This window comes from Centroberyx gerrardi, chromosome 2, assembly GCF_048128805.1.
Source record: "Centroberyx gerrardi isolate f3 chromosome 2, fCenGer3.hap1.cur.20231027, whole genome shotgun sequence".
Classification (NCBI taxonomy): Eukaryota; Metazoa; Chordata; class Actinopteri; order Beryciformes; family Berycidae; genus Centroberyx; species Centroberyx gerrardi.
The window spans coordinates 12,931,248-12,958,673 of NC_135998.1; the positions used below are offsets into that span (position 1 = coordinate 12,931,248).

Here is a 27,426-nt window from a genome sequence, read left to right on the forward strand (position 1 = left end):
GCCCTGTGGGACTGTCCCGTACAGTGAGCACTCGGTGGCTGGTGAGGAGGGCTGTACTGTGGTAGACTAACTCTAATTTGTTTTTGCTCAGCCAACATTTTTTTCCTGAACGATGAATGGAGTGTGTACTCTACAGTAGAGTGCGGCGCACACACAGACAGGCATCCTGACCATCTTACAAACACAAAGTGTGAAAGTTCTTGTTTACATTACTGTTACTGGGTGAGATTTGCATCTTGTGCATCTTCTGAGGGGCCCTTGGAAAATGATAGACTTGTACATGTGAAGGATATTGGATTTTTGTTGGAAAACCCAATGATCATAGCCCATGATCTTCCAATGCCCACGTTTTAGCCAGTAAATATATTGCAGAACTGCCCTGATTTGTGATATACTGTGAAAGGCTACCTCTGTTTACCACAAATTTATGAAAGCAAAGAGTTTGCATTCTGACACAAGTTGTTCATTGGGATAAAGTAACCATTTTTGCTTTGAGCGAAACAAGACACGCACCTCCCCGTTGTGAAAACCATCCCCTCCATGGCCAACGTGGTGGAATTGACAGGTTCGGTCTGAATGCAGGGTGACAATGCAAGCCACAATGGAAGCTGTATGATAACTGTATTTTATACGTATAATATTTAAACTTTTAGCTTGTTTCAATACAGTCTTGGCCCATTCTCACCAGAAGGGCCAGGCTAAGTGATTACCTTTATTGTTCACATGACTTTGCATTCTGTAGAGTTAGTTATTTATTTTAGTAAGAGCTTTGGGGTCTCTTTTCCCCAAATGCATGCCAACATATTGAACACATACCATTGTATTGTCATAGCATGAGAGGTCCCTAACAAAACAAAAATGGGACCTCAAAATTAATTATTCTATACATACTGTATCTGGTTCATTATTTGAATAAAATATAATTGCCTTTCTGTAATGTTTTTGTTTTTTCTCTCTGAATTTTATTATCAAGAAACATTGGTGTCTTTCCTTATTGCTATTATTACAATTACAGAAAATCACCACTAGAGTGCATCGTATACCATAAACCATAACATCACTGAACCTGTTGCCTGTACAATGTCCTGGTGATCTTTTTATTACTTTTGTAGATAATGTACAGTACAGATTTGCAGATGCTACAAATTCTGCTTTATTCTTCTAACTACTTCACACTTTATGCAACACCCTTGACTGTTGCAGCATAGTGTTACAGCCTGATATCAAAATTGATTAAATTCTGATTTTTATCGCTGTTCACCACAAAATAATCCATAATGTCAATGTCTTTTTTTTTTATTATTTAGCATTTTCTTTACAAATTAAGAAAGCTGAAATGCTTTGAGTCAGTAAGTAGCTTTTCATCCCCTTTGCATTGACACGTCGAATTTAATTAAGATTCATCCAAATTCCTTTGAATGTTATTGGGATGTCTCTACAACTTGATTGGAGTCAATTTGTAGCCAATTGAATTGATTGGATTTAGAATGACCACTAGAGTGAAAATTAAATGATTAAACAAACAAATCAATCAATCAATAACTCGCATATGTGCATGTCAAAGGAGAAACTACGATGAAGTCCAAGGAACTGTCAATAATACCTTAAATGAGACATTTTTGTCAATTTCCAATAAATAAATAAAAAAACATATTTTCCACTGAGTCATTATGGGATATTTTGTATAGATTATTGATTAGGCTATAACACCACAACATCCAGAAAAAGTCAAGGGGGTTAAATCCTTGCTGAAGGCACAAAAAACACTCCAAGTCCCTATGGGAATATTATAGGCTATTACAGTGATTTTCGTAATGGTTGCAACTTAATGTGGCATAAAGACTACAGAAGATAGCATTATGTTTTACACAGGGGAAATAATGACAGTACAAGCTTAAGAATGTATGTAAGGTAAAATACTTAATCCAAGGGTAAATTATCTAAACTCAGCATCAGCGTTATTATAAGCAATGTAATTAGTAGCCTATCCCGTTTATGTTTTTTTCGGTAGGCAGCATAGGTAGGCTATTCAACCGTGCAGGTTTTCATTCAAACCCAAGACTGCCCCAGGTTGGATCCCTGGTCTGGTCTCCGCCCTCCAGATCAGAGTGTGGCATCAAGCACTAGCAGCCTCATTGTAAGGAGTTTCCAAAACAATCGGCTGGGTCATTTCACCCAGCTCCGTTACTTCTGCACAGCAAAACCTGAAACAACAGAGAAGACTGGGGAAGAGGACTTGGCTGTGTTGATTTGGTCAGACTGTCCCGCCACCGCATTTTCATTCAACAGGACCTGAAGAAACTCTCCGAAACTGTAACCGAAGACATACTTTGACTAATGGTGATAACATCGTAAGTAAGTACGTCTCAATCCATTCAAATATTTAGGTTTTTTTTTTCTCCCTTGCAGCTGATGCCCTAGCTTTATGTTTAGAGTTATCATCAGTGGTGGAAAGAGTACAGCATCCTACTCATCTAGTTACCTTGCTTAGATTTTACTGAAGTAGACGTAAAAGTAGACTACTGGTGTAAAAATCTACTTTAGTAAAAGTAAAAATTAACTCTGTACCTTTTACTCTAAGTAAAATGTACTTATAGTAAGTACAGAGTTGCTTACAAGTACACAAAAAAGCTACTTGTAGTAACTGGAGTAAATGTGATTAGTTACTCCCACCCTTGGTTATCATATTGTCATATATCATATTGTCAATGTTGCTCAGCGTTAACGTTGCCTTAAAGGAATAATGTAACTGTGCCTATCAATTATATAATTGTGTAAATGTATATGTAATTTGTGAGTCAATCATTTAGATTAAGTAGATTTTGAAATTAAAATGTGTCACACAAATAAATGTGCAGGAATTTGCCTTGACATTTGTGCAGAGGCGCGCAAACTGACACACGTGGTACAAACACAACAGGACCTCAACACTAAGGGACAGTCTGCATGCATCACCTTAACATGCTTGAACTTACTGCACTTGAAAACAAAACTAGTGCTTTTTGTAATGAAATAATAAACAGTGGAGAAATCTCAAATGAAGGTAGGTACTTAGTCAGTGCTAACCTGTGTCAAACAATAATAATGTCACTCACAAATTGGCAGAGGTGGAAAGTAACTAAGTACATTTACTCAAGTACTGTAGCCTACTTAAGTTCAGTTTTGAGGTACTGGCACTTTACTTGAGTATTTCCATTTTGCAAGGTTTTAGAGTTTTACTATATAAACTATAGAAATATTGTACTTTTTACTGCATTACATTTATCTGACGGCTGTAGTTACTTTGCAGAATAAGGTTTTACATACAAAACATGCAGTAAGCTCATAAAATGTGATGCATTGTTAGAGTTTAAACTCCCCAACAGTATATGGAGCAGATGGACCTACAACATTAAAATACTTATTACAGGTTAATGCATCAATATTTTAACACTCTGAAAGGGACCGTTCTTCAGAATGAGTAGCCTAGTAGTCACTGTGGTCATTTTGTTAAAGGTTCCACCACTGGACAAACTTCTGTCACCGTTGTAAAACATTTTGTTGGCAGTGGGGTGGCTAAGTGTTTTTGTGAGGTGACCACGGCTGTCCAGGCATGCAGACATTACTAGATCATTATGAAAGCTGCACTATCCTCTAGTCTAAAGCATAGATGCATGAACACATGTCAAGTACAGCACAGATGTCCCAGGTCAGCATTGCGGGCGCTGGTTGTCCAGGATTTTGGCAGAATTTGAATGTCTTAGGGTGAAGGGAGTGACTGTTAAGAAGGCCGGTTGAGTATAGATTGACAGCTGAAGCTTTCGAAATGGCGGGACGCCTTAATGATCGGTACTGTCTCCTAGAGGAACGTTTTTGGAACAGGTGGACGGGGTCTGTGGCAGTGCTTCCTGAGAGTCAAATGGGAATGTTAGCTGTAGGTTATTTTATGAAACCCTATGCAACAGATGGCAATTATCAAAGAAAGAAGAGAGTAGTGTATCATGCAGTGTTGTTGTAGAATTCAAATGTATCTTCTCAAGGATGGAGTATCTTTGTGTTACAGTCACTTAGTGCAGGACACAAAGACATCTTCCAATAAATGAGAAGAACCTACAATGTTGCTTATTGCAAGCTGTAACGCTTCATTAAAAGGGGTCACAGACTCACAGTAACCTGAAATGTTTGTGAATGCAAGCAATTACACTTTCTTCAAAAAGAGTGAGTAGCCCACAGGTAGCTGGAAGTCAAACCCAAAAAGAATGCACAGAAACTCGATTGTCATAATGTGCACTACTGAAACAGATTGTTTTTATGTCATGTGTCTCTACTGTGTAATATGGCTTGATGCTTGTTAGAATGTCTACTCAAGATTCAAGATTGTGGTTAGAGTGTTTGAACCCTTTCTGTCTAAGCTTGGTGTTGATTGAATGTGTGTCTCTTAGCTGCAGATACTGTTAATTGGATTGATTGCGGGCCTGTGCAGACTCATCCACCTCAAGATGGACATCAATAGTTTGAGTCAATTGAGTAAGTAATGTGCTCTTTCTAATCGGCTCCTATAAAAACAAAACGTTCCTCTTGTTCCTGTACTTTCTCACACTTCCTTAACAGCTGATGCTACCCCTTCATGTGATAAAAATCTTTGCTTTGTAAGAATTGATTTCGTCAGTTCTGCACTGCGCACGTGGCATTGTGGGACACAGATATAAAGACTCTATGAGCCTGTCTGCTGCCCTGTGTTTTTTTAGTGTGGTTGGTAAAACATAGGTTTGCCACATCAGAGATACCAGGTTCAAGGCTTCCTATTTTATTCAGTGTTGCTGTGTCCACCGGACGCCGTGCAGGAGCCGCCATTCTGCTCTGTTTTCTTCTTTTTCTCTTGTCTAGTTTTTGCCACTTGCATCTGTGAAGCGTGGAATTGCACTATTTTGACTTGTGGGTGTATCTATACACAATAAAGAAACAGAAAATCAATATCTAATATGATCTATTTATTTATTGTGCCAAAATTTCAGTTCTCCAATAAACTCACTATAGAGTACCATAGACGTGCTAAGTCCCTATAGGAATATTATAGGCTAGTGATTTTTCACTCTGTGGTTTTAGGCGGTATTTTAGCCAACAAGTGGCCTGTGAAGCCACTGTGGGGCGTGTTGTCACACATGGTGGGGTAAGTTGTCAGTTGTATTTTTAGCCACTGGAACAATAATAGCACAACAAATATTTTTATTATTTTTTTAACAAATATTTATTTATTAACTCACCTGAAACAAATAAATGCAGGAAAAGGAAAATAGGCTTCATCATCATTAAACAGTGGCTGCAGCATGCATGTTAATGTACATACCATCTCCATAAGGAAGTTTGTTGGTGGCAGCCGCTGATTGCATTGAAAGTAGGCTATAGCTCGGAAAACCTGTGTAGGTCATCAGTGTGGTTTACTCCGTGACCAAAACAAAGGGGAACAAGGGCTCCAATTCATTAGCTGCTGAGCCACTCCAGGCAGCCCCTCGCTGCACGCGAGGCCAGACCTGTTTCAAGCCAGCTTGGCAAGTCCATGCTGGAATTACTAGGTGCTTAGACGCCTTATCAAGTCACTGGGTTTTGTGGGTAATAATAGTAATCTATAAATTCAGTGGATTTCGGTCTTATTTCAGCAACAAATTACTGTGGAAGCCAGAAACTCCTAGTCCAAGGTGTTACTGAATCCTTTAAGTGCTTTGAGACTGATGCATCACAAAATAAAGGTATTGTTGTCCCACCTATGATTCACTTGTAAATATAGTGCAATCAGATTTGAAAAAAGCATTGGTGTGTGTGTGTGTGTGTGTGTGTGTATGATGCATGGTAGTCAATGTCCAACGCCTATTGCATGTGAACCTGTTGCATGTGTTACAGTGACAACAGCAACAATGTTAGATAATATAACGCTGGAGGATTGTTGGCGTCGTGCCTGAATGTCAAGCACATTTGAAGAGATTATGGATTTCCTTTAAATGTCTTTTTCTCACACACACACCCACACACACTTCAAAGCTTTCCCAGAGTGCAAATACTTGGACAGATTTAAATGAAGATGCTATATGAATTGTTTTATGCTGAGAAAGCTCTTTGACACACTTTTACTGTACTCTTGTTCAGTTAAGGTGAATTTGTTCAGGAGAGTTGACAGTTACTGTGATCAGTCTGGGCTGTAGACACTCGGACCATAAGACAAAGACAAAGTGGCAGTAAAAATATTGACAGAGATTGTACCAAGTGCTGCAGATCCAGATTGGATTTGTGCACCAATATTAACAGCAGAGCTAGTATCTGTTCTGAGCAGATCAGGCAGGAGTGTGTGTGTGTGTGCATATGTACTCAGAATGTGTTTAGGATTGTGGAGGGATTAGCAGAGGGTTTGAAATGTCAGGTTGTTCTGTATTCTGCTGCTGCTGGTACTCACCGGTCTGACTGTACACTTGCTCATCCCCACCTCTATGATTGGATTTACACAGGAAGAGAAAAAATTGAGTTTTAACCCTGTGTGTCCCAGATCCTGATATTTTCATTTCAGGACATGGAAAAGACATCCACTTTGATTAAAAACCAGATTGCATGTTCCTGTGTGAACCCACTTTTTAAATAACATGCATACAGCTCTATCCTGAGGTTTGAACTCCATAAATTCAGAATGTTCTTTCACTCATTTTATGAACTGCATTTGTTTTCTACAACTTTAAAATATATAACCAACTTTTTAATTTTAATCTACGTACTCAGTGGGCTGGCAAGTCACAAAAAAATGTTGGTTAGATTTGTAACTTTCGTGTGCTTGTCTGGAAGCCGAACCAGTAATTAGCCTACTATCCTCAGTCACTGACATCTTGATACCTTCCTCACATGTCTGACTAACAATTGACACTGTAAGACAATGAGGCCCGGGCAAAGGCTACATCTGAACATTTAAATACAGCCAATGAACAAATGCACAGATTTTTGCATCTTGATTACAAATTAATCACAGTTAGCAAACTCTTTCATCAAAACACAGTGAATTCAGTGTTTTTGTTTTCTTTTTTTTACTCATTGATCATTGTGAATTCTGCCAGAGCGGCTATTAAGAGCGGATACTACTGCTACTGTTAACAATGGTGAACATACAGTTAAACTGGACCACTTGGTAAACTCTCCTTTGCTGTTTTCCTGCTAATGAGGTGTCACGGTCTGTCAGTATATTTCTGTTTCTTTGTCTTTCAGTATTACTGTGTAATAAAAAGTGAGAGAGAAGACGTCATAGCTCATGTGAATTTTAATGCAGACTCAACTTATCATGACTGAATTGAGAAAGGACAGTTGTGACTGGCCGAATAGATACTGTAGATGATGAGGTTCAATAATGTTGAATGCATGTGGCTTTGGTTCTAAACAGCAGTCTACAGGTGGATGGAGACATTTACACAACAGGTACTGTATATACTGTATCTGTGGCTCTATTTACAGTGTTGTTTTAGGAGCAGTTGGTGATATGAAGGGGGATGACATTCATTTTTTAAGCACAAATAATTAAATGCAACCTATATATGTTTAGATTAAAAAAAAAGAGAGAGAAAATGACAGTTTATGTGCCAGTCATCACGTGTTAATTTTAACAAATAAGCAAAAAGTAATAGCTACTTTTTTGTTATAAGATCATTTGTAGGGTTTAGATTTCATATCAACAAAAACAATATCATTAAATGCTATTAAATGATAGACAGAACACTTATGTACCTATTATACTTTTGTCAGAACGGGTGATAAACTTTGAAGTTTGCTGTTTGGCTTTGTAGCTCAACATTGATACACAATCACTAGTGAAGGCAACCTGGTCTCTGTTGTTTATCAAGAGGCCAAAAATAATTACAGATTATTTGTAAAATTTAAGTCTGTTTATCAAACTGCGTATGGCATCTTATTGGCATAGGTTTAGGCTTAGTCTATTTTTAAATCGGCTGTCCTGTTTCCCACTAAAGGAACTCAAGTAGTGAGGATCCTGTTCAGTCTAGATTCTAATCTGTCTAAACTGTGGTGCTTGATATATTCTTAGACCTGACACCAGGCCTCTCACAATCAAATCTCTTTTTAAGTCAATCTGCTTTTGAAATCTAAGCTGACTTTTAGGCACAAAAGCAAAGATCCTATCAGTAAATTAGATTTCTAGTGCCTCTATTCCCACCTTGCATGAGCACAATCAAGATTTAATTGCTCATTGTCCTAACTTGCACAGACACATGCACAGTAGACAGACACATGCACAGTCCCACATCCTTTACAGAGCCAAAGAGGCTAGTGTAACAGGATGTAACCTGAGCAGGCCGGGTCACAGGGGTCACAGGGGCCACAGGACACACAAACACACACACAGACATAAGGAGGACATCGAGGAGAGATTTTCTTTCTAATAATTCAGAGTTCCTCTCTGAATTATTAACACAGCAAAGCACAACACAGCATAGATCCTCTTACCAACATCAGTACAAGGCAACAGTACCCACATGGACCGCACACATGCGTACAACACACACACACACACACACACACACACACTCTCTCTCATGCCTCGGTGTCAATGGGAGCATTAATGAGTCATGATGACCGACACGTGCGGCCTGCTTGGAAACAAAAACACTCTCCACTGCCTCGCTTTCATCAACATCCAACCTCATTGAGCCCTTGCAGTATTTTGCTCTGATATGGATGGATATTTATTATACCACTACTATCTTGCTCTGCTATATGCAAACAGATTTTGATTTAGGGTGGCTGTATGAGCCCACTGTTGGCAGCCTTGTAGGATGCAGATACCTTCCAGTTGACACTCAGGGAACAAAAAAACAAAAATCATTCAATTTCAAGCGGTTGTATTCAATTTCAAATTTGTCCTTACACATTCAATTTTGTAATTAATTTATTCAACAAATCCTTTTTTTTTTTTTTACATTAAAATGTATGCAATTCATATACTACTGGCACTAATCTCATTCTGTGTGGCTATTGTGTGTAGGTGTTGACTTGGTTATTTGTATTGTGTATTTCACTATCCGTCAGTTCTTGTGTTATGGAATCATCTGCTGACCATTTGCCTCTTCATTGGTGGGTGGGCCTCTGCATGACCTACAAAGCTTAACCCAGCTTGCGCGCTAGTTGTCAAATGTTGACAAATTGATAGAAGGTGCATGCTGTAGCCCCACTAGCATCACCACATTTCACTTACGTACTTCGGTATGTCATACAAATGCCTATAAGTAGCACCACTTAAAAAATCGGCGCACCACGCATTGATTTTGAGGCTTTGCATTGTCAAGGGACACGAGTTGCATGAGATACTTCCCTCTGAAATGTACATGATCCAAAATGCTTTCATGCTGCAGGTAGACTTGTTTTCACAGTACGATATGGTGTCCAAGAGGAGAGTCCAGGCAGTGTGTGCAAGTGTGTGTGTGTATGTGCTATTTGTTTTTTGCACAAGCACACTCTGCCAAACCGCTGTCCCATGCCAGCAATACATAACCATAACAACCATACTTACACAATATCTGCTAAAAGAAAAAATGAAAAAAACATGGTTACAAACCAGACAAGCTGGTTTTCAGAGGTGTGTGTGTGTTATTTGTGTGCATGTGAGATGACAATAATGACCTCATCCTCATTCCTCACAAAAAAATGACGCAGCCAAGAGTGAGGGTATCCGTTTCTGTCACCCACAATAGAATATAAAAGTGTCAGATGTCTTGCCCGTGTACAGACATGATCTCCTGAGAGACGTCATGGGAGACACTTTCACTTGGAACGGTCGGGGCATTTGCTTTGTCTGGAAACACGTGATCCATTCTTGTAAACCTTGCTTTGATTTCTCATAAACTTGTGGTTGTAGGAAAAAAGGACAAAATGACATCTATCACTGCCCGCCTCTACCAGAAAGTACTTTAAACAGTTTTACCTTTTGTCACTGACATTATTTCAGTTGTCAGTTCCACTTGGCAGGTGTTAGATTATATTATGGCACCATGAGAGGCAATTGCACATGATTAGCTGATAACTGTTTTTATTTAGTTTCTACCTAGCAGCATGGCTGGATGAATTTATTCCATGCATCTTATTTATCCACCATAACTTCCTAATGGCTCACTGGACCAACGCACTCTGGGTCACTAACTACACCTTACAGTTGCCAACATGCTGCATGCCACTCTGCTGGAATGGACATAGCTTTAGATTATTAGTGAATCCAATTTTTAATAGTATGTCTTTCACTGTGCCTTTGCACTGTATGTGAAGTTCCGTCACTCGGTACTGAAGATTACAATACTTTTCAACAGATGTCATAAATGTCTCTGAGTCTCTTAATTTGTCTCTAAATGTGTAAGAGACAGTTGTCCTCACAAATTTTTGGATGGGAACCATAAGACATTGCCAGAGCCACACATACATGTCCCAGTTAGGCATGGGACGATATGAAAATTTCATGTCACGATTATCCTGGCCAAAATGATTGCGATTCACGATATTATCCCAACAATCATCAAAATATGCTTAAAACTCTTAAAATGGCAAAACATACTGGAATCACTTTACCTTACATTTTGTTAAGAAACAAATATTTTTATTGCATCATAGGACACAAATCTTTTTTTTGTGAACATCCTTTTTAGTGAAAAACAAACAAGGACAGATTCAGACTCTCGCCAACACCCAGCAGGTAATCACAATGAGAGAAAAAAATCCATTAATAAAAATAATCTACCTATCAACCTGATATCCAAGCATTCACATGGTTCAATTAGTTATGTGTTGTAAATGCACAGTAAATGAATAACTTGTTTTGTTTTCAGATCACACAGACAGAGGTACAGCAAGGACAGCAGAATGAATGCAAAAAAACCAAAAACAATCTTAAATAAGGTAATCATAAATTATAAGGTCCCCCTGCATAAATAAAGGATAAATAAATAAATAAAAAATAGCAACATTGTGTGAGTCTGTTCTTTAAATAAAATAAAGTCCAACTGTCATTGTGGCATAGAGCCAAACTGTACTACTTTGAACCTGTTTTAGTAAAAAAGTCACTCGTGAGGATATTCACACTCGTGAGGATATTCACAATTATCCCGATAATGGAAATTCACCAAGATAAAATTATCTTGAGTGTTTTTATCGCGATAAAAGATAAAATCTTATATCCTCCCATCCCTAGTCCCAGTTCCATGTTCTTATATTTCTCATTTCTGCCCTCTCATGCCCCCCCACCACATTCCCAATTGTAAAATAAACAAAAAGCTACCTGTATTATTACCCTACGGGGGCATCGTACTAGGGCAAGTATAAAGTTAATTTCAGGATGCACTTTTAATTTAACTTTTTGTTCATTTAGCCAGGCATTAGCCCCAAATTATCGTACTAATCCCACTGTGTGCCCGTATTCCACCTCGATGTTTACATCAGTTTGTAATCAGTTTGTGTAATCAGTGCCTCATTGCTGATAGATGGAAAAGTTAAATATTGTGGTTGTTACATGGGCAGCCCCCCTGGCTCTGGCGGCCACTTTGACTGCCTCTAATAGGATTGCCACTTATTCCCACCATGTGTATTGCGGTAATGTGCTTTGTTCCACCAGCTATGTGGCAGAGATTTTGTAATGAAACTGTGTGAGGGGATTGGACGTGAACCGGGGAGTGGAATGCTTGAAGGACTTGTGTGCAGATTGGAGTTTGATGAGGGGCTGGAGTAGCGCAGATTGAAAGAATCTGGTAAGAGATTTTATGTTGCTGTGATGCAACATATTGTCTGGCACGGTCGTGGTAATCTGTGCTTGATGAGGGATGTCTTGTATGAGTGTAATCATGGGCACAATGAACAGGCAAGATTATTTTCAGCACATCCAATAGGGCTGCACAATTACTTGAGGGGAAAGAAAAGTTGTACATTAGAGCAACAAAGTGGACCCTAAATAAAGAATGAGTAACAGTAGTAGTTGCCTCCAGCAAGCACACTAATAATACTAATAGATGATAGTAAAGTGAATGAAAAATACCTTTTTGTCAGTATTGTAAAGCCACAATGTCTAAAGGGTGGTAGGTGATCCAGGTAGTTTGAAAGGCTCCAAAAAGGGGAAAAATGTGTATGTGTGCATGCTTGTGTGCAAAGTGCCATTAAACCCAGAAATTGGACGATGAGCTCATGCGCCCTTCATGATCTCACCTTGTGTGTATCTCTGTCACAGCCTGGCAGGTAAAAAATTTGTTGCACGCGAATGTAACCCAATCAACGACCCAAATAGAACAGGCTCATGTTGTTGAAAGCTACTGTGACTGCTGTCGTTCCCCTGACATCAGACCCAGGTGTAGGCCTGTCTGGCCAGAGGGAAAGGGACACAGGAGAAATAAATAATACTGTTAAGAGAGTAAAAACCAGAGAGCATGACAAGATGAAGATAAAGAAATTTGACATTGCCCCCTACATGAGAAACAGATTCTGGATTCTGGGACCAATCCTAATTATTTAAAAACTCAAAGATTTGTAAAAACTCAAAGATGCATCAGTTAAAATGCCATGCTTGTTTATTTACGTTGTTGCAGAGTGAGTGCTCCATAATACACCCCATGTTGTAGCAAACTGTACAGTAAAGCCATTGCATAAATTTCCCCAACCTAAATCTAGGCTGTATGATTTTCTATGCAATCCCTCTTGGATGTGGAGCAGCAGTGCACAAAGCATATGAAAAGAGAAACCTCGACGATGACTGCATCTGTCTGTACAATATTGTATGTTTAGCAAAACGGCCTATTTGGCCCTTAGGCACTAAATATGGATCTTGTTCTTAGATCCTGCAGAGTCCTTAGTGCATGATGTCAGGTTAACCAGGTTACCGGTAACCATAAATCAGATTTTAAGGAGAATTCTGTTATTCCTGTCTGTCACTCCCCTTCAGATTTGGTGTGCGGCAAGAATCAATACTTTGCAACAGTGGTTTTTCCTGCACTTGCCAGTTTTTTAACTCATTATTTATTATGTTCTATTATAGCAGTCAGGAGTTCATACACATCTAAAAAGATTCAGGAAAGATTCAGGAAAGCAAGACCTGATCCGTCTTGCTGAACCTCTTGTTGAATCTCCTGAGGTTCAACAACTGAATCTACTGTTTACTGGTTGGCAAATGGTTGTTCAAGAGGCAGTAGAAGTGCAGGGAAAGGAATGTTTAAATCAGAATGACTTTGATGACGGTGCCCTTTTTTGAGAGGGATATTTATTAAAAGAAAGTATTCTTACCTCCTTGTTTCCTTGATGTCAAATGAATGAACTGGTAAAATACACCTTGCTACAATACATGTAAATACCAGTGAAGTTGCATCATAATTAACTTTAGCAGTGGCTACAAATTTAATTTACTTTTATATGAAAACTGAGATTTTTCTTTCTTGTGGAAACTGTAAAAATCTCAAATCCAGATGCCACCAAATTCCCATGTTAACCCTCTGTGACTTGACTCTCCCCAGACAAACTGTTCAGCTTGAGCCCCGACCCCACGATCACTCTGACATCCAGACCTTCAGACCCCTCCTGCCAGGTCAGATTACATGGATAATGGATTACATGAAAAAAACGATGACCAAAAAAAAATGTGTAATCTATAACGGCTTACATTTGAAAGTTACCCTTCCAACCCTGTGTTAGGTGGAATGTCGGCTCCGCACCGCCATCCGCAAGCTGGAGTCCTGGGAGAACTTCAGTACCGAACTGATAGGAAGTGGATTTTTCTCAGAGGTTTTCAAGGTACTTAAACTACTCAGTGAGTGACATTCTAAAAATCTTTTGTGTTCTCACGATTGTCACTTTTTTTGTTTTCATGACTAAGATTTTTGTTTTATAAAGTCTATGGAACATAAATCACAAAAGGTATGACGGCACATGGTGCTGATCAACAGACGTTGGGTGTGAATAGCTTAGAGGCTGTGGTGTGTGGGTAATTATGTAAATGAGAAAGCATGAAGGAAATTAGTCTTCCTCCACCTTCTTAATAGACTCAGTATTTCCCACAGCCTGAGCCAAAAAGATGCTTTACTGAGGGAACATGGTGTATGACTGAGCTAGTATCGCCCTGAGAGACAAAATGACACAGTAAAGTTTGAACACCAGTTATTAGCTCTCTGCTCTGACCCAGTCCAAGCACACTTTTGTCTGCTGTTGGTATTCCTGAAACTATGGATTGTGTTATTTATATACAAAACTATGCTTCCTTTTAAAAAGTTTTCAATTCTCAAAAGCGTTGACGTACTGTCTGTACATTATAACTTTAGAATGGGATTTTGTGACAAATTTGTAGTCTTACACATGCACATAAATGTACACAACAGGGATGTGATATGGATGTAGAAGCTGTGGATACCTCAAGGTGAAACAGCCCAGCTGTTTCTTTTGCACAAAATGGACTGCATCTGTGCTCTTCAATAGTGAGTCCATGCAAATATCAAGTGTGTACGTTCCCAATCAAGGCACAATGTATTAAGAGAGGAAAGGAACCAGCACGCAACAAACACAGAGGCTCACTATTAAATAAATAATACATAAGGGTGCTAGGGTGACAAAGACACAACAAAAATGCAATAACAAAGATAGATTTTGGTTTACAACATCAGTTTGTTCTTAAACTAATATTTGCATTATACACCGCTGTGTGGGCATTTCTTTTTCCAAACGTGTGTGGGTTCATCTCCTCATTTAATATATTTTACTTGATGATAAGTTAACAACAGTGATATAAAGTGGCCAAGTCAATATAGCGTCCCATGTCTTCCAGGTCATGCACAGCAAAACTCACAAAATAATGGTGGTGAAGATGTACCACAACGAGGTCGACCAAGACAGCATCGCACAGGAAATCAGGCTGCTGCAGAAACTCTCACACCCAAACATCGTCAGGTGAGTTTCTGTGACCCTCAACACTGACCACCCTGTCCGCTAAGCATTCATAAGTACATGTATTCCATTGTAAATGTGTTGCCAAAAACATGAAACGTGTGCTTTTCACTGTACTTGTTGATTATCATAATAATGTGCACCCATCAACAGCATCACAGTCTTTTGAAATAGTGCAACATTCAATTCATTTTGATAAAAAAAAATAAAAAAACACCTTTTTGTCTTGAGATTCAATTGAAATGGCATGAATAAAATATTTAAAGATATACACGTGTAACACTGATGTGCTTATGGACTGTTACAGATATCTTGGAATCTGTGTGAGAGAAGATAAGCTATATCCAATATTGGAGGTGAGTGTCACACTGTTTGCATTCATGTATAATCAGATAGTCCAATTCCCACTGGCACTGTACATTTGAGAATGTTTGAATATTAGCAAATAATTATTAGTAATCATTTTCAGGGTCCAAGCACCAAGTGCTGGAACCTTTTTGTTTCATAAATATCAGACTTTGCATTCCTAATTTGGCCCACCTCATCAACAGGTGACTATTCTGTGGCTTGTAAAATCTCTGGAAATTTGGCCCATAGGAGGCGCCACAGCAGAAAAATGTCAATAACTCTTGAACCATTTGCCCAATAATGTTCCAAATTTGAACATTATTGGGCAAACGGTATGCTGTATGCTGCTGTGATTGAGTCACTGTTGTTTTGTGTGTTGTGTAAGTATGTGAATGGAGGCTGCCTGGAAGAGCTGCTGGCCATGAAGGATGTGTCTCTGTCTTGGAGAGAGAAGGCGGAGCTGGCCTGTGATATCTGCAGAGGAATGACATATCTGCACCACAACAACGTCTACCACAGAGACCTCAACACCAGGGTACAGTATAGCATCTGACAGTGTTTTACATCAGCCCCAAGGCCTCAGCTTTAGGCCACAGCTTTTACAGCAGTGTCCACTGAACGAGCTCAGTTGAGATTTTTCTCTACTGCAAAACAAATCGGTGTCTGACAAAATGACTTAATTAAGCTGTGGCATGGGGAGATGTGGGTTGGAGCAGCACAACCAGGGGACACGACAGATTGGTGGAAAACAATCCCCTCTCTGTGGTTCTTTATTGGGAACTGAGAGAGTAAGAAGTGAACTGGGGATCTTGCAGGGTCACTATTTGCAAGACTACAACTAGATTCCTTTGGAGATTATTTCCCATCATGCTCCTGGTGTCTCGGTTCTCTTGGTCTGTGGAAAAGGAGGAGAAACTGGTGGAGTTGTGGAGTGAACAGGAGTGCCTCTTTGACGTGTCCTCCCATTTGTACCACGATAGAGTGGAGAAGGAAAAAAAGTGGACAGAAATTGCTGTAGCCCTCGAAATCCCCGGTGAGTCTTCTCCAGAAATCTTCTCCACCAGTTTCTCCTCCTTTTCCACAGTCCAAGAGAACCGAGACTTAACGTTCTTGCGCCTCCCCGGAGTCCCTGCCATGTTTACTATCTACCCGGTTTGCTGCTTCCTGTTTTGGTGCTGGAGAGAGTGCAACTATTGGTTGTTGACAATGTTCACGTCATTGAACTTCACTATTTGCATGAGCCAAGACTAAAGACTTCCGATAATATTAAACATGTTTGATTTTATCGGAACGTCAAGACGAGAAAAAGACTGATTTAAGACAGCTCAGACTGAGTTTTCTGACCACCTTACACCAAACGATCGAGATGACGGGAGCGCGCCACAACTCTAGCAAAACTCTCATGATTTTATTCCGACATTGGAAATTTGTCTGCGACAGTGAAATCACTTGAAAAGTCGTTTGGTGTAAGGTCGCCATGACCTGCCTAGCGCTGTGGGCTGCCTCCTGTTAACAGGCCACTAATGATCCCTGATGAGTGGCGGGTGTGTCTCATTGACTCTGTTTGTGGGAATGGGGCTCTGGTGCTGTGGAGCTGACCCAGACGAGGGCTGTCTGTGGTGCTGATTGGCTGACGGTGGCGCCGTCTCCCCATCACAGAGCCTACAGTTAAGTCTACTTTTTTGTGTGAAGTTGAAGAGTCCAATGGTTTACTGTGACAGTGAGCTTCTTGTAAGATCATACAAGGCTTTGAGTGAACTTTTTTGAGAATTTGGTGCGCCTTGGCATTTTGCTGTTTAGATGAAGTGTGCCACTTCAGGTTGAGAGCCACACCGTTAGTATATATGATCACTGTCAGCACAGGCACCTTGTTTTAGTGTATAGTGCATAATCCACTTACTAGTTCGGTCAGGTATTAAACTTTTTCCCCTTATATTACTCAACTTAAGCACCCAGATGGACACCACTGACTGGATAGAAAACTCAAACAATTTCACTTAACTAATTACAGGTTTTGATGCTCAGTATAAGTATTAATAAAAGTGGACTACTGTGCTATACTGAGTGCAGCTCTGACAGTTATTTATTAAAAGTATATCAACAAATTTACATTTGTTTTACAGCAGTCATAAACTACTTCTTAGATGTAAGATGTTTAGAATGAATACTTCCTGAGGCATGTGGCAGTAAAGCTGCTTTGGATGTTGAATTATGTGCCTGCATTACCACCAAGACTAAGGAAAAGCAGCCTATGCAATACTCCCACACACACACACACACACACACACACACACACACACACTTTTACAAATCTCTCACTCACATGCATTGAACTACTGAACTAAACCTTTCAGAAGACGCTGAGCTATGGGGTTTGCATTTTTCATTACCTCACGTTTGTTTCTCGACATCTTGATGAAAGTACAACCCTCTTTGAAACATAATTGCCTCTTTACTCACGCTGTTTTAGTTTTGTGTCAAGAGAGGCAGATTCCAGAGAGCATGCCGCAGATACAAATGACTGACTGTGGGGGAGCTTTTCTTGTGAATGTGAAGGTCTGTCTCACTTAAGCCACTTAACTGCCTACCTTGTTTCCTCCTCATGAAGAATGATAAAATATGAAATGTTTTGATTTGTTAGAAAAGGATCAAGTAGGAAGCAGATCAAGTTTGGAGCAGATTAAGAGTGTGCGGCTTTCCATTTTCTTTTTATGGATTATTGACAAGTTTCAATTAATAACACATACAGTTCTTCAGACAGAAGGTATACATGAATTAAAATAAAAGTGTCAGGGTAGCACAAAGCTCAAGATTATATTATAGGCTCATATCAATACAAACAATAGCTCAAAATCAATAAATCAGTACTAGATTTTTATTAGACAGTGTTTTTTTTAAGTAGAGAGAGACAGGAAAGACTGTGAGAAAGAGGGGGATGACACGTGACAAAGGTCCTGGGTCGGATTTGAATCCAGGACGTTTATATGGTGCTTACCTTAGCCCACTGAGCCACCAGGATGCCCAAGCCATTTTTAAAGCTTAAATGTAAAACCACTCCAGCTGCTGATAATCTTCAGTCTACCTGGAAAGCAATTTCACGGTTTGGTTGCTGTAAACTGAAAAGTGTCCTTCCCTAAATCAGTCTTAAATCTAGAAGGAATAAAATCAGTGGTGCTGACCTTAGTGTAAAAACTCTGAACTTTCCCTCACTGGTCTGAAATAATTCATTACGTATTTGAGGACAGCACCGTGGGGACTCTAACATCAACTTTGAACCATCCGAGACTCGGACAGCGGTCGAGATGGGTCCTCATAGGGACACCCAGAATCTTCCTTCCTAACCTATTCTGACAGGTCTGCAGCCTGTTTTTAAGGTGGTTTCTCAGACCGTTGTACCATGAACAGCAGGCAAAGTCAAAATGAGGCTGAACCAAAGCTCCAGCTAGAGTCGCCATGAAGAGGCGGCGCTCTTAACAGATAGCTTGTGACACGTCACAGTGTAAACGAGCAGATTCAGGTGTGGTACAATGCATATAATTTAGTTCTACAAACATGTCTTTACTTGTGGCTGAACTTAGATTTTGAAAATGTTTATGCCAGGGTTAGCGTTAGGGTTCAAATTGGCTAATTTCATTTTCCTATGTGGAGTGCTGAATGCTTATCGTAATAATTCCAAGCTCATGATATGTTTGTTAGTTTAGACAGCAATATTCAGGTGTAGGATTCACTGGCCCATGCAGTTTACTGTACCTCCTGTGAGTGTGAGTTGTATGGAGATCGTAAAATGGTAAAATCTATTAGTTGTCTAACATCCAGGTGTGGGATTCAGGTGTTGGTGAAAGAAGATGGGCAACACAAATACAATAGTTGTTTACAAAATGTACAGTAAACACATTTGTACAAGCACACATCATCCACCGCCCCTACACACACACACACACACACACACACACACACACTCCATCCTCTGTCCACCCCTCCATCATTACAGTCCTAAACAATCTCCCCTGCTTCAGACCACATCAGTGTTGGGGGCACTCAGAAGTGGAGGGTGGCAGTGTGGTCATTTTGATCCTCCCATAACTGTTATTATAGGCCACTAAAAAAAAACAAAAAAAACAACGCCCAGCTATAACTACAACCATACATACAGAGACCTGCCACAGGGATAGAAAGATAGAATAATCCCTAGAATGTTCAATCTGAAGTACAACTATCTTGATCCCATACATAGGGAATTCATTCATCACTGTACATAAAAAGCAGCAAAATCTTAACTAACTTTTGACAGGGGCGGCGCCTCTGTATACAAGAAGTTAACTGGTTATCCATTCACTGCTCTTACTGGAAGTGTGCAGTGTGAAGTAGAATTACCGGGGCAGCCCAGCGTGGGTCCAGATCAGCTCTTTTGTGCATGATACATCACTGGCCAGTCACCCCAACAGATATGCTTGTAACCTCAGGCCAAATCTAGAATTCCTTTCAGTCAACACCACTAGGCCTACGCAAACACAATAACTCCCACACCACCCGGTCACTTCTCAATAATTTAAATGACCACTGGCAGTGTTGAGGGAAGATCTCAGACTGGATAATGTGGCAGAGAGAAAGCAGAACCTGATGCCTCTTCCATGAGTTTTACAGAGGCCCATCTCTTACAGTAATAACAAAATATTGTTCTGATTTTTTTTTCCTTATAGCCTCTGTGTATGACAATAGCCTGGCTTTTACCCTTAGTTAGTGGCATTTAAAGTCTACCAACATAAAGGATAGTGTTGTTTCCTTGAGCATCAGATACCCACATTTCAATGAAGGTTTTACATGTCTTGGTAGAATGAAGTGTCACACTGACCTCTTGTGTTGATATCATGGCATGGCAGTACATTTGGCAATCTAATACAACACAACCACATATTGGCGTTGAAAAGCTTTTACCTCCAATTTGGTGACATTTGTTTTCACTTCAATTGAAGGATTACATGCTTCTCTAATAGTTGAGAAAATTCCACGCCCTCTGGGGCTTATAAAACCCTTTAAAAAAAAAAAACCCACTGGATGAAGTAAAAAAATGCAAAGTCATCAAGCTAAAAACAAGGCAACTCCTGAAAAGTTGACATTTTGGAGATACAAGGTTTTTAACCCAACAGCGATGATATGCAGCATTTTTATGCACCTTTTTGTTCTTTCAACATTTCTGTTGCAACTCAAAATGACTTGTATACAGTATATGATTATTATTTATTTATTTATTATTATCACTGAGACTAAAGGACAGCTGACCACCTTGGCTATCCTGCACAGTGAGCTCACCACGGACCACAGTTGTTAGTTTTGTATTTTTACAAAATGACTTGCACAAAGCACAACGTGTCATGGATGTAGCCGTGTTTACAGCAGGCAGCACGTGGTTTCTGGGGCACAAGTACTCCAGTTTTACATCAGCGCCAACTGGCTCTCCCACAACCATCTTCACAGTTTCATGGGTTACTTCTGCAGCTAGACCATTGTCCTCAACCTGCTGAATGGCCGACTGACTTGTGGTGTTAACACTTCCATTAAACATGCGCACAGATACATTTGTCAAATTATACCACTTTCCAACAAGCACTGTAACATTACCCCAGACTGTCAATAAAACGCTCCCCGTTTTATCTGCCACAGCGTAGAGAGTTCTCATCTTCTTGTTACTTCGTGTCACTGCATCTCCTTGCTTGTGCTGCTCCTGAATCCTCACTGTCAGATGCCACTATTCTCTGCAAGCTTGCAATAATACCATTAATAGTATAGTCAACTAATCATAATGTCAAGTAAGTTCAACTCGTCAAGTGATAATGTGAGAAACGCAGTATGGTGTTCCTCCCTCACTAGGTCAGTGAGTGTGTCAACTGCTTTTGGAGGCAAGGGTCGTGAGTCCAAATCCCATGGTCCAACAAAATCACTTCCATTCTACCTTAGGTTCTTCAATGACATGGACATTGGCTTTTGGAACTGTCACTGTGTTAGTGCTAATGAGTGTGAAAAGGTGCTTATATTCCCATAAAATGAACGTCACTGTGTCCAAGGATAGGAGACTTGCCAAGTCTTGAGAGACTTGGTCACATGAGGGCACTATTCTCTGCAAGCTCACATGAATAGTAAGGTTTCTCATCTTTGGACAATTTAGCACACTGTGCTTAGACCCCGTTCATTGCCGCATGCGGCTATATTTATATATTATTCCTGTGTACATTTTCAGAACTGTCTGGTCAAAGTGACACCGTGGGGCAGGCAGGCGGTGGTGGCAGACTTCGGCCTCTCTAAGGAGGTGGAGGTGGAGGTGGAGCGCTCACGCAATAAGAGAAAGATGTCTACGGTGGGATCGGCCTACTGGATGGCTCCTGAGATGATGCGAGGAGAACCCTACGACCACAAGGTACAAGGTCACCATCATGAGTGCCATTTTGCATCTCCAGTTAAACTTAAACAAATTCTACTCATTAAATGGTGCTTCCCATCCCTACATGGCATTATCAATATTCCGTTTTAGCAGTGGTTAATGTGACAGTAGTGAAAAGTAACTTGTTACAGCTACTCTAACACTTTTCTCAGGATTTTTACTCCTACTCCAACTTACTCCTACATTTACCTATTTTATTTTTAGACATGATAGTAGTGAGCGCAATGCTAGTGAATATGTCTAGCTTTTACTGTGAAACAATCATTCTAAACTTTGCATCCAATAACTAACAATGTAGTTTTGTTAATATGAGATTGGACTGATAATTTTCCCGTAAAATTACTTGCCAGGACCATGACAAAAATGGGTAATCGTTACAGTTTTTGGGAAGGAAGATAACACAATCTTGATTTTCACTTAAAAGTTACTAAGTATTTGTATCTTTGACCAGACTACTCTTGAGTATTGTTTTTCCTCATACTCTGTTCAAGTTCTCATATTCTGACTGGAGTAAAATTTAACCTAATTAGTAGTACTTCTGCTTGAGCAAAACATTTTAGTTGCCTACTCGTTCTGGTATGATGCGTGTATTTCACACCTACAGTTTAGAAAGGTTTAGCTATATTGCATTGAATTGATTGAAATCAACTGATCATCTGGTAACTGCTGTAAAATGTATAAATTATATAATAATGGATCTAATAGTGGACATCAGTGTCTAACTTGAATGGTTTATCCTCCAGGTGGACGTCTTTTCCTTTGGGATTGTTATGTGTGAGATTCTGGGCCGCATCTCAGCAGATCCTGACATTCTACCCAGAACACTGGTAAAGACAACCATTAATCTCTAATGACAGATACTGGCATTATAGTAACGTCAGTCAGCAGGCCAACATTAAACTCGCTGACATAGAAAAATAACTGCAAGGGAAGGAAATCTAGAGTAACAAAGGAAGGTGCGGTCTTGATGGACCCTGACTTTTTTTTTTTTAACATTCTCTTGTTCTACAAAATTAGCTCAAAATACATTTTGTCTGAAATCTATCCAAAGTACACTTTTCTATGAATGTAGAGTGGAAATTCAAGAAATGTATGTGAAAGTGTAAATTTACAACAGAAAAACATTGTTTATAGAAGAAAATACAGAAAACTAGATTTTTCTGTCATTCGAAGTTTAGACTTTAACATTTTCAAAAAAGTTGTTTTTGTGATTATTGTCACCAAAACGTCTTTAAATTGCAGAAGGTTTTGCAATTTGCAGAGTTTTAGGTGTTTTATGCAGTATAATTGCATGAATTGGTAAAAATTGCAAGTCAGTAAAAGTCATTATCCTTTCCTGTGATGATAACCACAGGCCAATTGCAGAAATTACTGGAAATACTCTTCTATTTTCTGAACAGAAAAAACTTGGCCTCAAAGTTACAACAAAGGAAAATAACATGCTAGGATTCCAGTCTTTACAAAGTACCTTCAATTTAACATCTGCACAGTAGGCACCGAATAAAATCAGTCCATTTGAGTGTTAAATGATTATAAATCTGTATAATTTCATTTAAAGTGCCTATTCATGTTTTAGATAGACTTTGTCTAACGATATACAATCCAAGTCTCAGGATAAATGGAGACTATAATACTGCAGGTTAAATGAAAAAGTGCACTCAACTACTTGCACATGAAGAGGTGAAAAAAAACTCTCATAAGAAACTACAAGTCATTGTCCTCTTAATCCTCTCTCTCTAAAGCTCCACTGCCTTGTCATTGATTGTAGAATAAGAAAACCAAGATAGACATCATTTGTATGTATGGTTTGATTGGACCCTTTTAGATGTAAAAGTGCAATGACTTGCCAAAATTACAAGCCCTCTGTAGATTTGACCAATTCTTGCAGAAAAAACACTGTAATTTTGCAAAATAGTTCTCACAAATAATGGAGGGGGATTGGTTGAATGTGCATTGATTATTGCAATCGCAAATTCCTGGAGGGACTGTCTTTAATTTCCACTCCACTTCGATAGAAAAGAGTACTTTGCAGATATTTTAGATCAAAAATCACAAATAAATGTATCATGAGCTAATTTTGTGGCACAAGGGAAGTGAATATATTTAATAGGTACCGTATATGATTTTATTCTGTGTTTCCAACAAAAGGCTTATAGTGTGCACATTTTTGAAGACAAAGCCTTAAAAACAAGACTCAGAAGGATATAATATTGTCACAAGCAGTTAGAATTGGGGGCAAGTGCAGCAGAGGTAATGATGTCAGTCTCAGCCACAAGAGGTAAGAGGAGGGAGACCAGGGAGATCGCCCTTCAACTGGAGGGTCTGGTTTCAAGCCCCTACTGTATGTCGGTAAACATCCGCCCAGCTCAAGTGCCCATGAGAAAAGAAACTGATTCCTTACCGGCTCCAGGGGAACCGTTCTGTAGCTTTCCCTACGCTCTGCGAGAATTTCCCTTCAGGGATACAATAAAATATCAATATCTTGCTGATGATTATGCCGGCCTCCCTAACTGTTGAATCAGTTTAGCTGCTAGGTAGCGCTGTCTTCAAATTGACTTGGACAATCTTGATAATATTTGTGAAACTGCAACAGAAAAATAACATCCACCATTAATTTTACATAGTGTACACGTGATTTAGTATTGGGTATAAAAACCTAAATATTCTATCCTTATAAAAATAGTCTAAAATCTATATAAAACATCTAACAAACCAAAATGACTTGCAGACATGGCCTTCTGTAAGCTTACAACGAGGATGAAAGCAGATTACATTCACAAGCAAGGCAAGCAGTAGCAGTTAGCTCGCTTCTTTCACCAAAATGGCCAACAGGAAATGACCTCCAGGAAGTGGCATGTATTACAATTGAAGCACTATACCATTTCAAAATAGTATGTGGCAGCGTATACACATCAAATGTCAGGCAGTATTCAAAGTTTTAAAATCTAAATAAATCAAATCAAATACATTGGCACATATACTGTATACCTTCACCCCATATGTGTTGTGACATTTTGTCAGTCCTGTGGAGTCTCTGGCTCTACACAAGGCCTCTAGATTATGAATTAGTCACCTGCCCTATGAATCACTACTCTCTTTTGACTGAGGAATTCATGCAACAACCTTGATAATTAATTAATTTCCACACTTCCCTAATTGGAAGACATTTACAGCAGAATGTGGTCATGCACAATGTGATGGTTGAGCAGGCCAGTGAGTTAATAGGAATGTGGTTATTAGTTCCTTTGTATCTACATTTCTGCACAGACCATGGGTAATGAAGTGTTTTATTCTACCCCAACCTCCACACACACACACACACACACACACACACACACACACACACACACACACACACACACACACACACACACACTTGAATAGGGGTCACCAGAGCAATACTGGGGACAATGGAAGCTTGAGGGTTTAATTTGCCCACTGAGGTTTCAGCTAACTTGTGTCTGAAATTGTCATTAGAACAGCAGAGAACACAGTTGAAGTACGTCCTGTCTGTGATTTTCAGTGATGGTGTTACCCAAAGTCTGGTCATTGGACCTAACATGGGTCCCCAAATTGTTAAGGCGAAATTGGTTTCTTAAACAGCTGAGGATTTTTGACTCGACGATTTTAACTTTATATCAAGCTGTTGGCAGTATCATGCTGCCATAAATGTTCCTGTAATGTAAGGTAAACGGAAAAAAAAAATAAATAAATACTGTAAGATACAGGGTACAGGCATTTTTTTTTTTTTACATCAGTCTACACACTGCCCGACAATTACGGTTTTTGTACTAAGGTCCAGCAAAAAAAGTCTAAAAAACACTGCTGTACTTAGTCGCATGCTAGCTTCTCACTGACTGTTTAAACAGTCTAAAAATATGTAGTTTGTTTTGAATTTTTATATTGTATTAAGTAGATATTGTTAGGATTTGATGATGTGTGTTTGTCTGTCTGTTGCAGGACTATGGACTGGATGTGAAGGCCTTCAGTGAGATGGTTCTAGGTTGTCCGCGGCACCTAATCGAGCTCCCTGCTAAATGTTGTCTGGTGAGTAGGAGAGAAGGAATGGGGAGAAATCTGAGTGAGATGGAGGGAGCTGCGATTTTATGACATTAGATTAAGTAGTTTTATGTTGCTGTTTTTTTTCAGATTTAGATTTTTATAAATGCAGCTATCTAAAAGAATGAGACAATTAAGGCTGTATGTAAACTGTGACCTAAATGAACTGATCTTGTCTTGTGTTTCTAAAATGCCAGAAAGAGTCTTCACTATTTGTGTGTGCATGCATTGTATTTTCATCACAGCAAATTTTTGCCATATGACTTCCGCTGAATATGTGCAAACGTGTTAAATGTAAGTTTTCAAGCTATTTTCGTGGCAGTAAAAATCCGAACACTACAAACTCGTCCAGCCGCATCCGATCTTGGTGATTAGTTTATATTCTGGTTTTCATGGTGGTCAAGTGCCAAATAACCCCCGTGTTAAAACTAAGTGGAATATTGCTTTAAAGGGTTACCGTTAAATAGAATTTATAGAATTGCCTTTTTTTGGCGTATAGCCTAAAAATATTATTGTACAGTATTATATGTCAGATACTACTACTTATTATGAATATCTGGCTGAAATAATCACGCAAAACAATCAACTACTTTATTGAAAAAAAATGTGATTTATTATTGGTAACATAGCGGTAGGATACCAGAACGTACCGGTTATCAGTCTTCCAAACAAAGCGTCAAGGCATCATTTTGGTGATATATTTTGTGATGTTTTAGGAATTGTAATGATATTTTTGGCCAGAGGTGGGCAACCAGGTGCCATGGAGGGCTGAAGGTCTGCAGGTTTTCATTCCAACCAAAGACTACAGCAGGTGATTTCACTGATTAATACACTGTCAACCGGAGAGGAGGAACTAATCAGTGAAATGACCTGGTGTAGACTTTAAATGAAAACCTGTATACTCTTGGCCCTCCACATGGTTGCCTAGACCCCTGTTTTAGGCTATGAATATTGTATAAATTTAGACTACTTTCTGGTTATTCTGACATATTTTACCCAGCTTTTGTTGAAGACAGGGCTTTATTTACGTAATAGTATTTATGTTAAATACTATTAAATACAGCTCACTATGTCACTATTTATTATTATTATTACTTTTTTCCCCACTGCATTTTAATACCAGATGTGGCAGAGTAAGCTAATAAACTCCTCAAAAAAGGCATAACTCTTTGAAACAATTGGAACCAACTTCAAAATACATAGTATCTAAACATAACCCTAAAATCAGTTTAACAGTTACAATACACTGCACCTCTGTCACTCCTGGAGAACTGCATAATACCCCAGCTAATCTACCTGTCACACTGATCAGTGGTGATTCACTGTCTTGCCTGTGCGTCTCGTTTCAGATCGATTCATTCTGGAGACCGTCGTTTGCTAATCTGCTGGATGAGTTGGAAAACATTGTCCAAATCCTACCTGACTCTGACCTGACTGCTGAAAGATGAAAACTAGGTTGTAAGGAACATTGTAAACTGAAATATAAATAAAAACTCTTGTCTTGTCTATTTATAAAACAACGTAAAATAAAAATATATGTTAAGTATTTTTTAGTTTGTTTTTTGTGCAGGGTAAAAAAACTCAATTTTGGGTGGAGAATTTTTGGCAAGCTTCACCACAGGTTGAGCACCTCTTGTTCTCATAGGAGGGTGCCGGCGTTGCCAGCGCCA

The 27,426-nt window shown here is 39.3% G+C and overlaps 1 protein-coding gene across 1 annotated transcript; it reads left to right on the plus strand.

The window, feature by feature from the left end:
- Nucleotides 1-12,057: 12,057 nt before the first annotated feature.
- Nucleotides 12,058-27,243, plus strand: LOC139911169 (dual specificity testis-specific protein kinase 2). Its single transcript, XM_071898687.1, has 11 exons — nt 12,058-12,071; nt 12,221-12,228; nt 13,494-13,564; nt 13,672-13,770; nt 14,795-14,916; nt 15,221-15,269; nt 15,647-15,796; nt 21,497-21,673; nt 22,441-22,524; nt 25,658-25,744; nt 27,106-27,243. The coding sequence occupies exons 1-11, from the start codon at nt 12,058-12,060 to the stop codon at nt 27,202-27,204; spliced, it is 960 nt and encodes a 319-aa protein (XP_071754788.1). The 3' UTR covers nt 27,205-27,243.
- Nucleotides 27,244-27,426: the final 183 nt, after the last annotated feature.

Coding starts and splice junctions, on each gene's coding strand:
- LOC139911169 (XM_071898687.1), top strand. Junction 13,771..14,794: donor TTTTCTCAGAGGTTTTCAAG/GTACTTAAACTA, acceptor CATGTCTTCCAG/GTCATGCACAGCAAAACTCA. Junction 21,674..22,440: donor GAGAACCCTACGACCACAAG/GTACAAGGTCAC, acceptor TTTATCCTCCAG/GTGGACGTCTTTTCCTTTGG.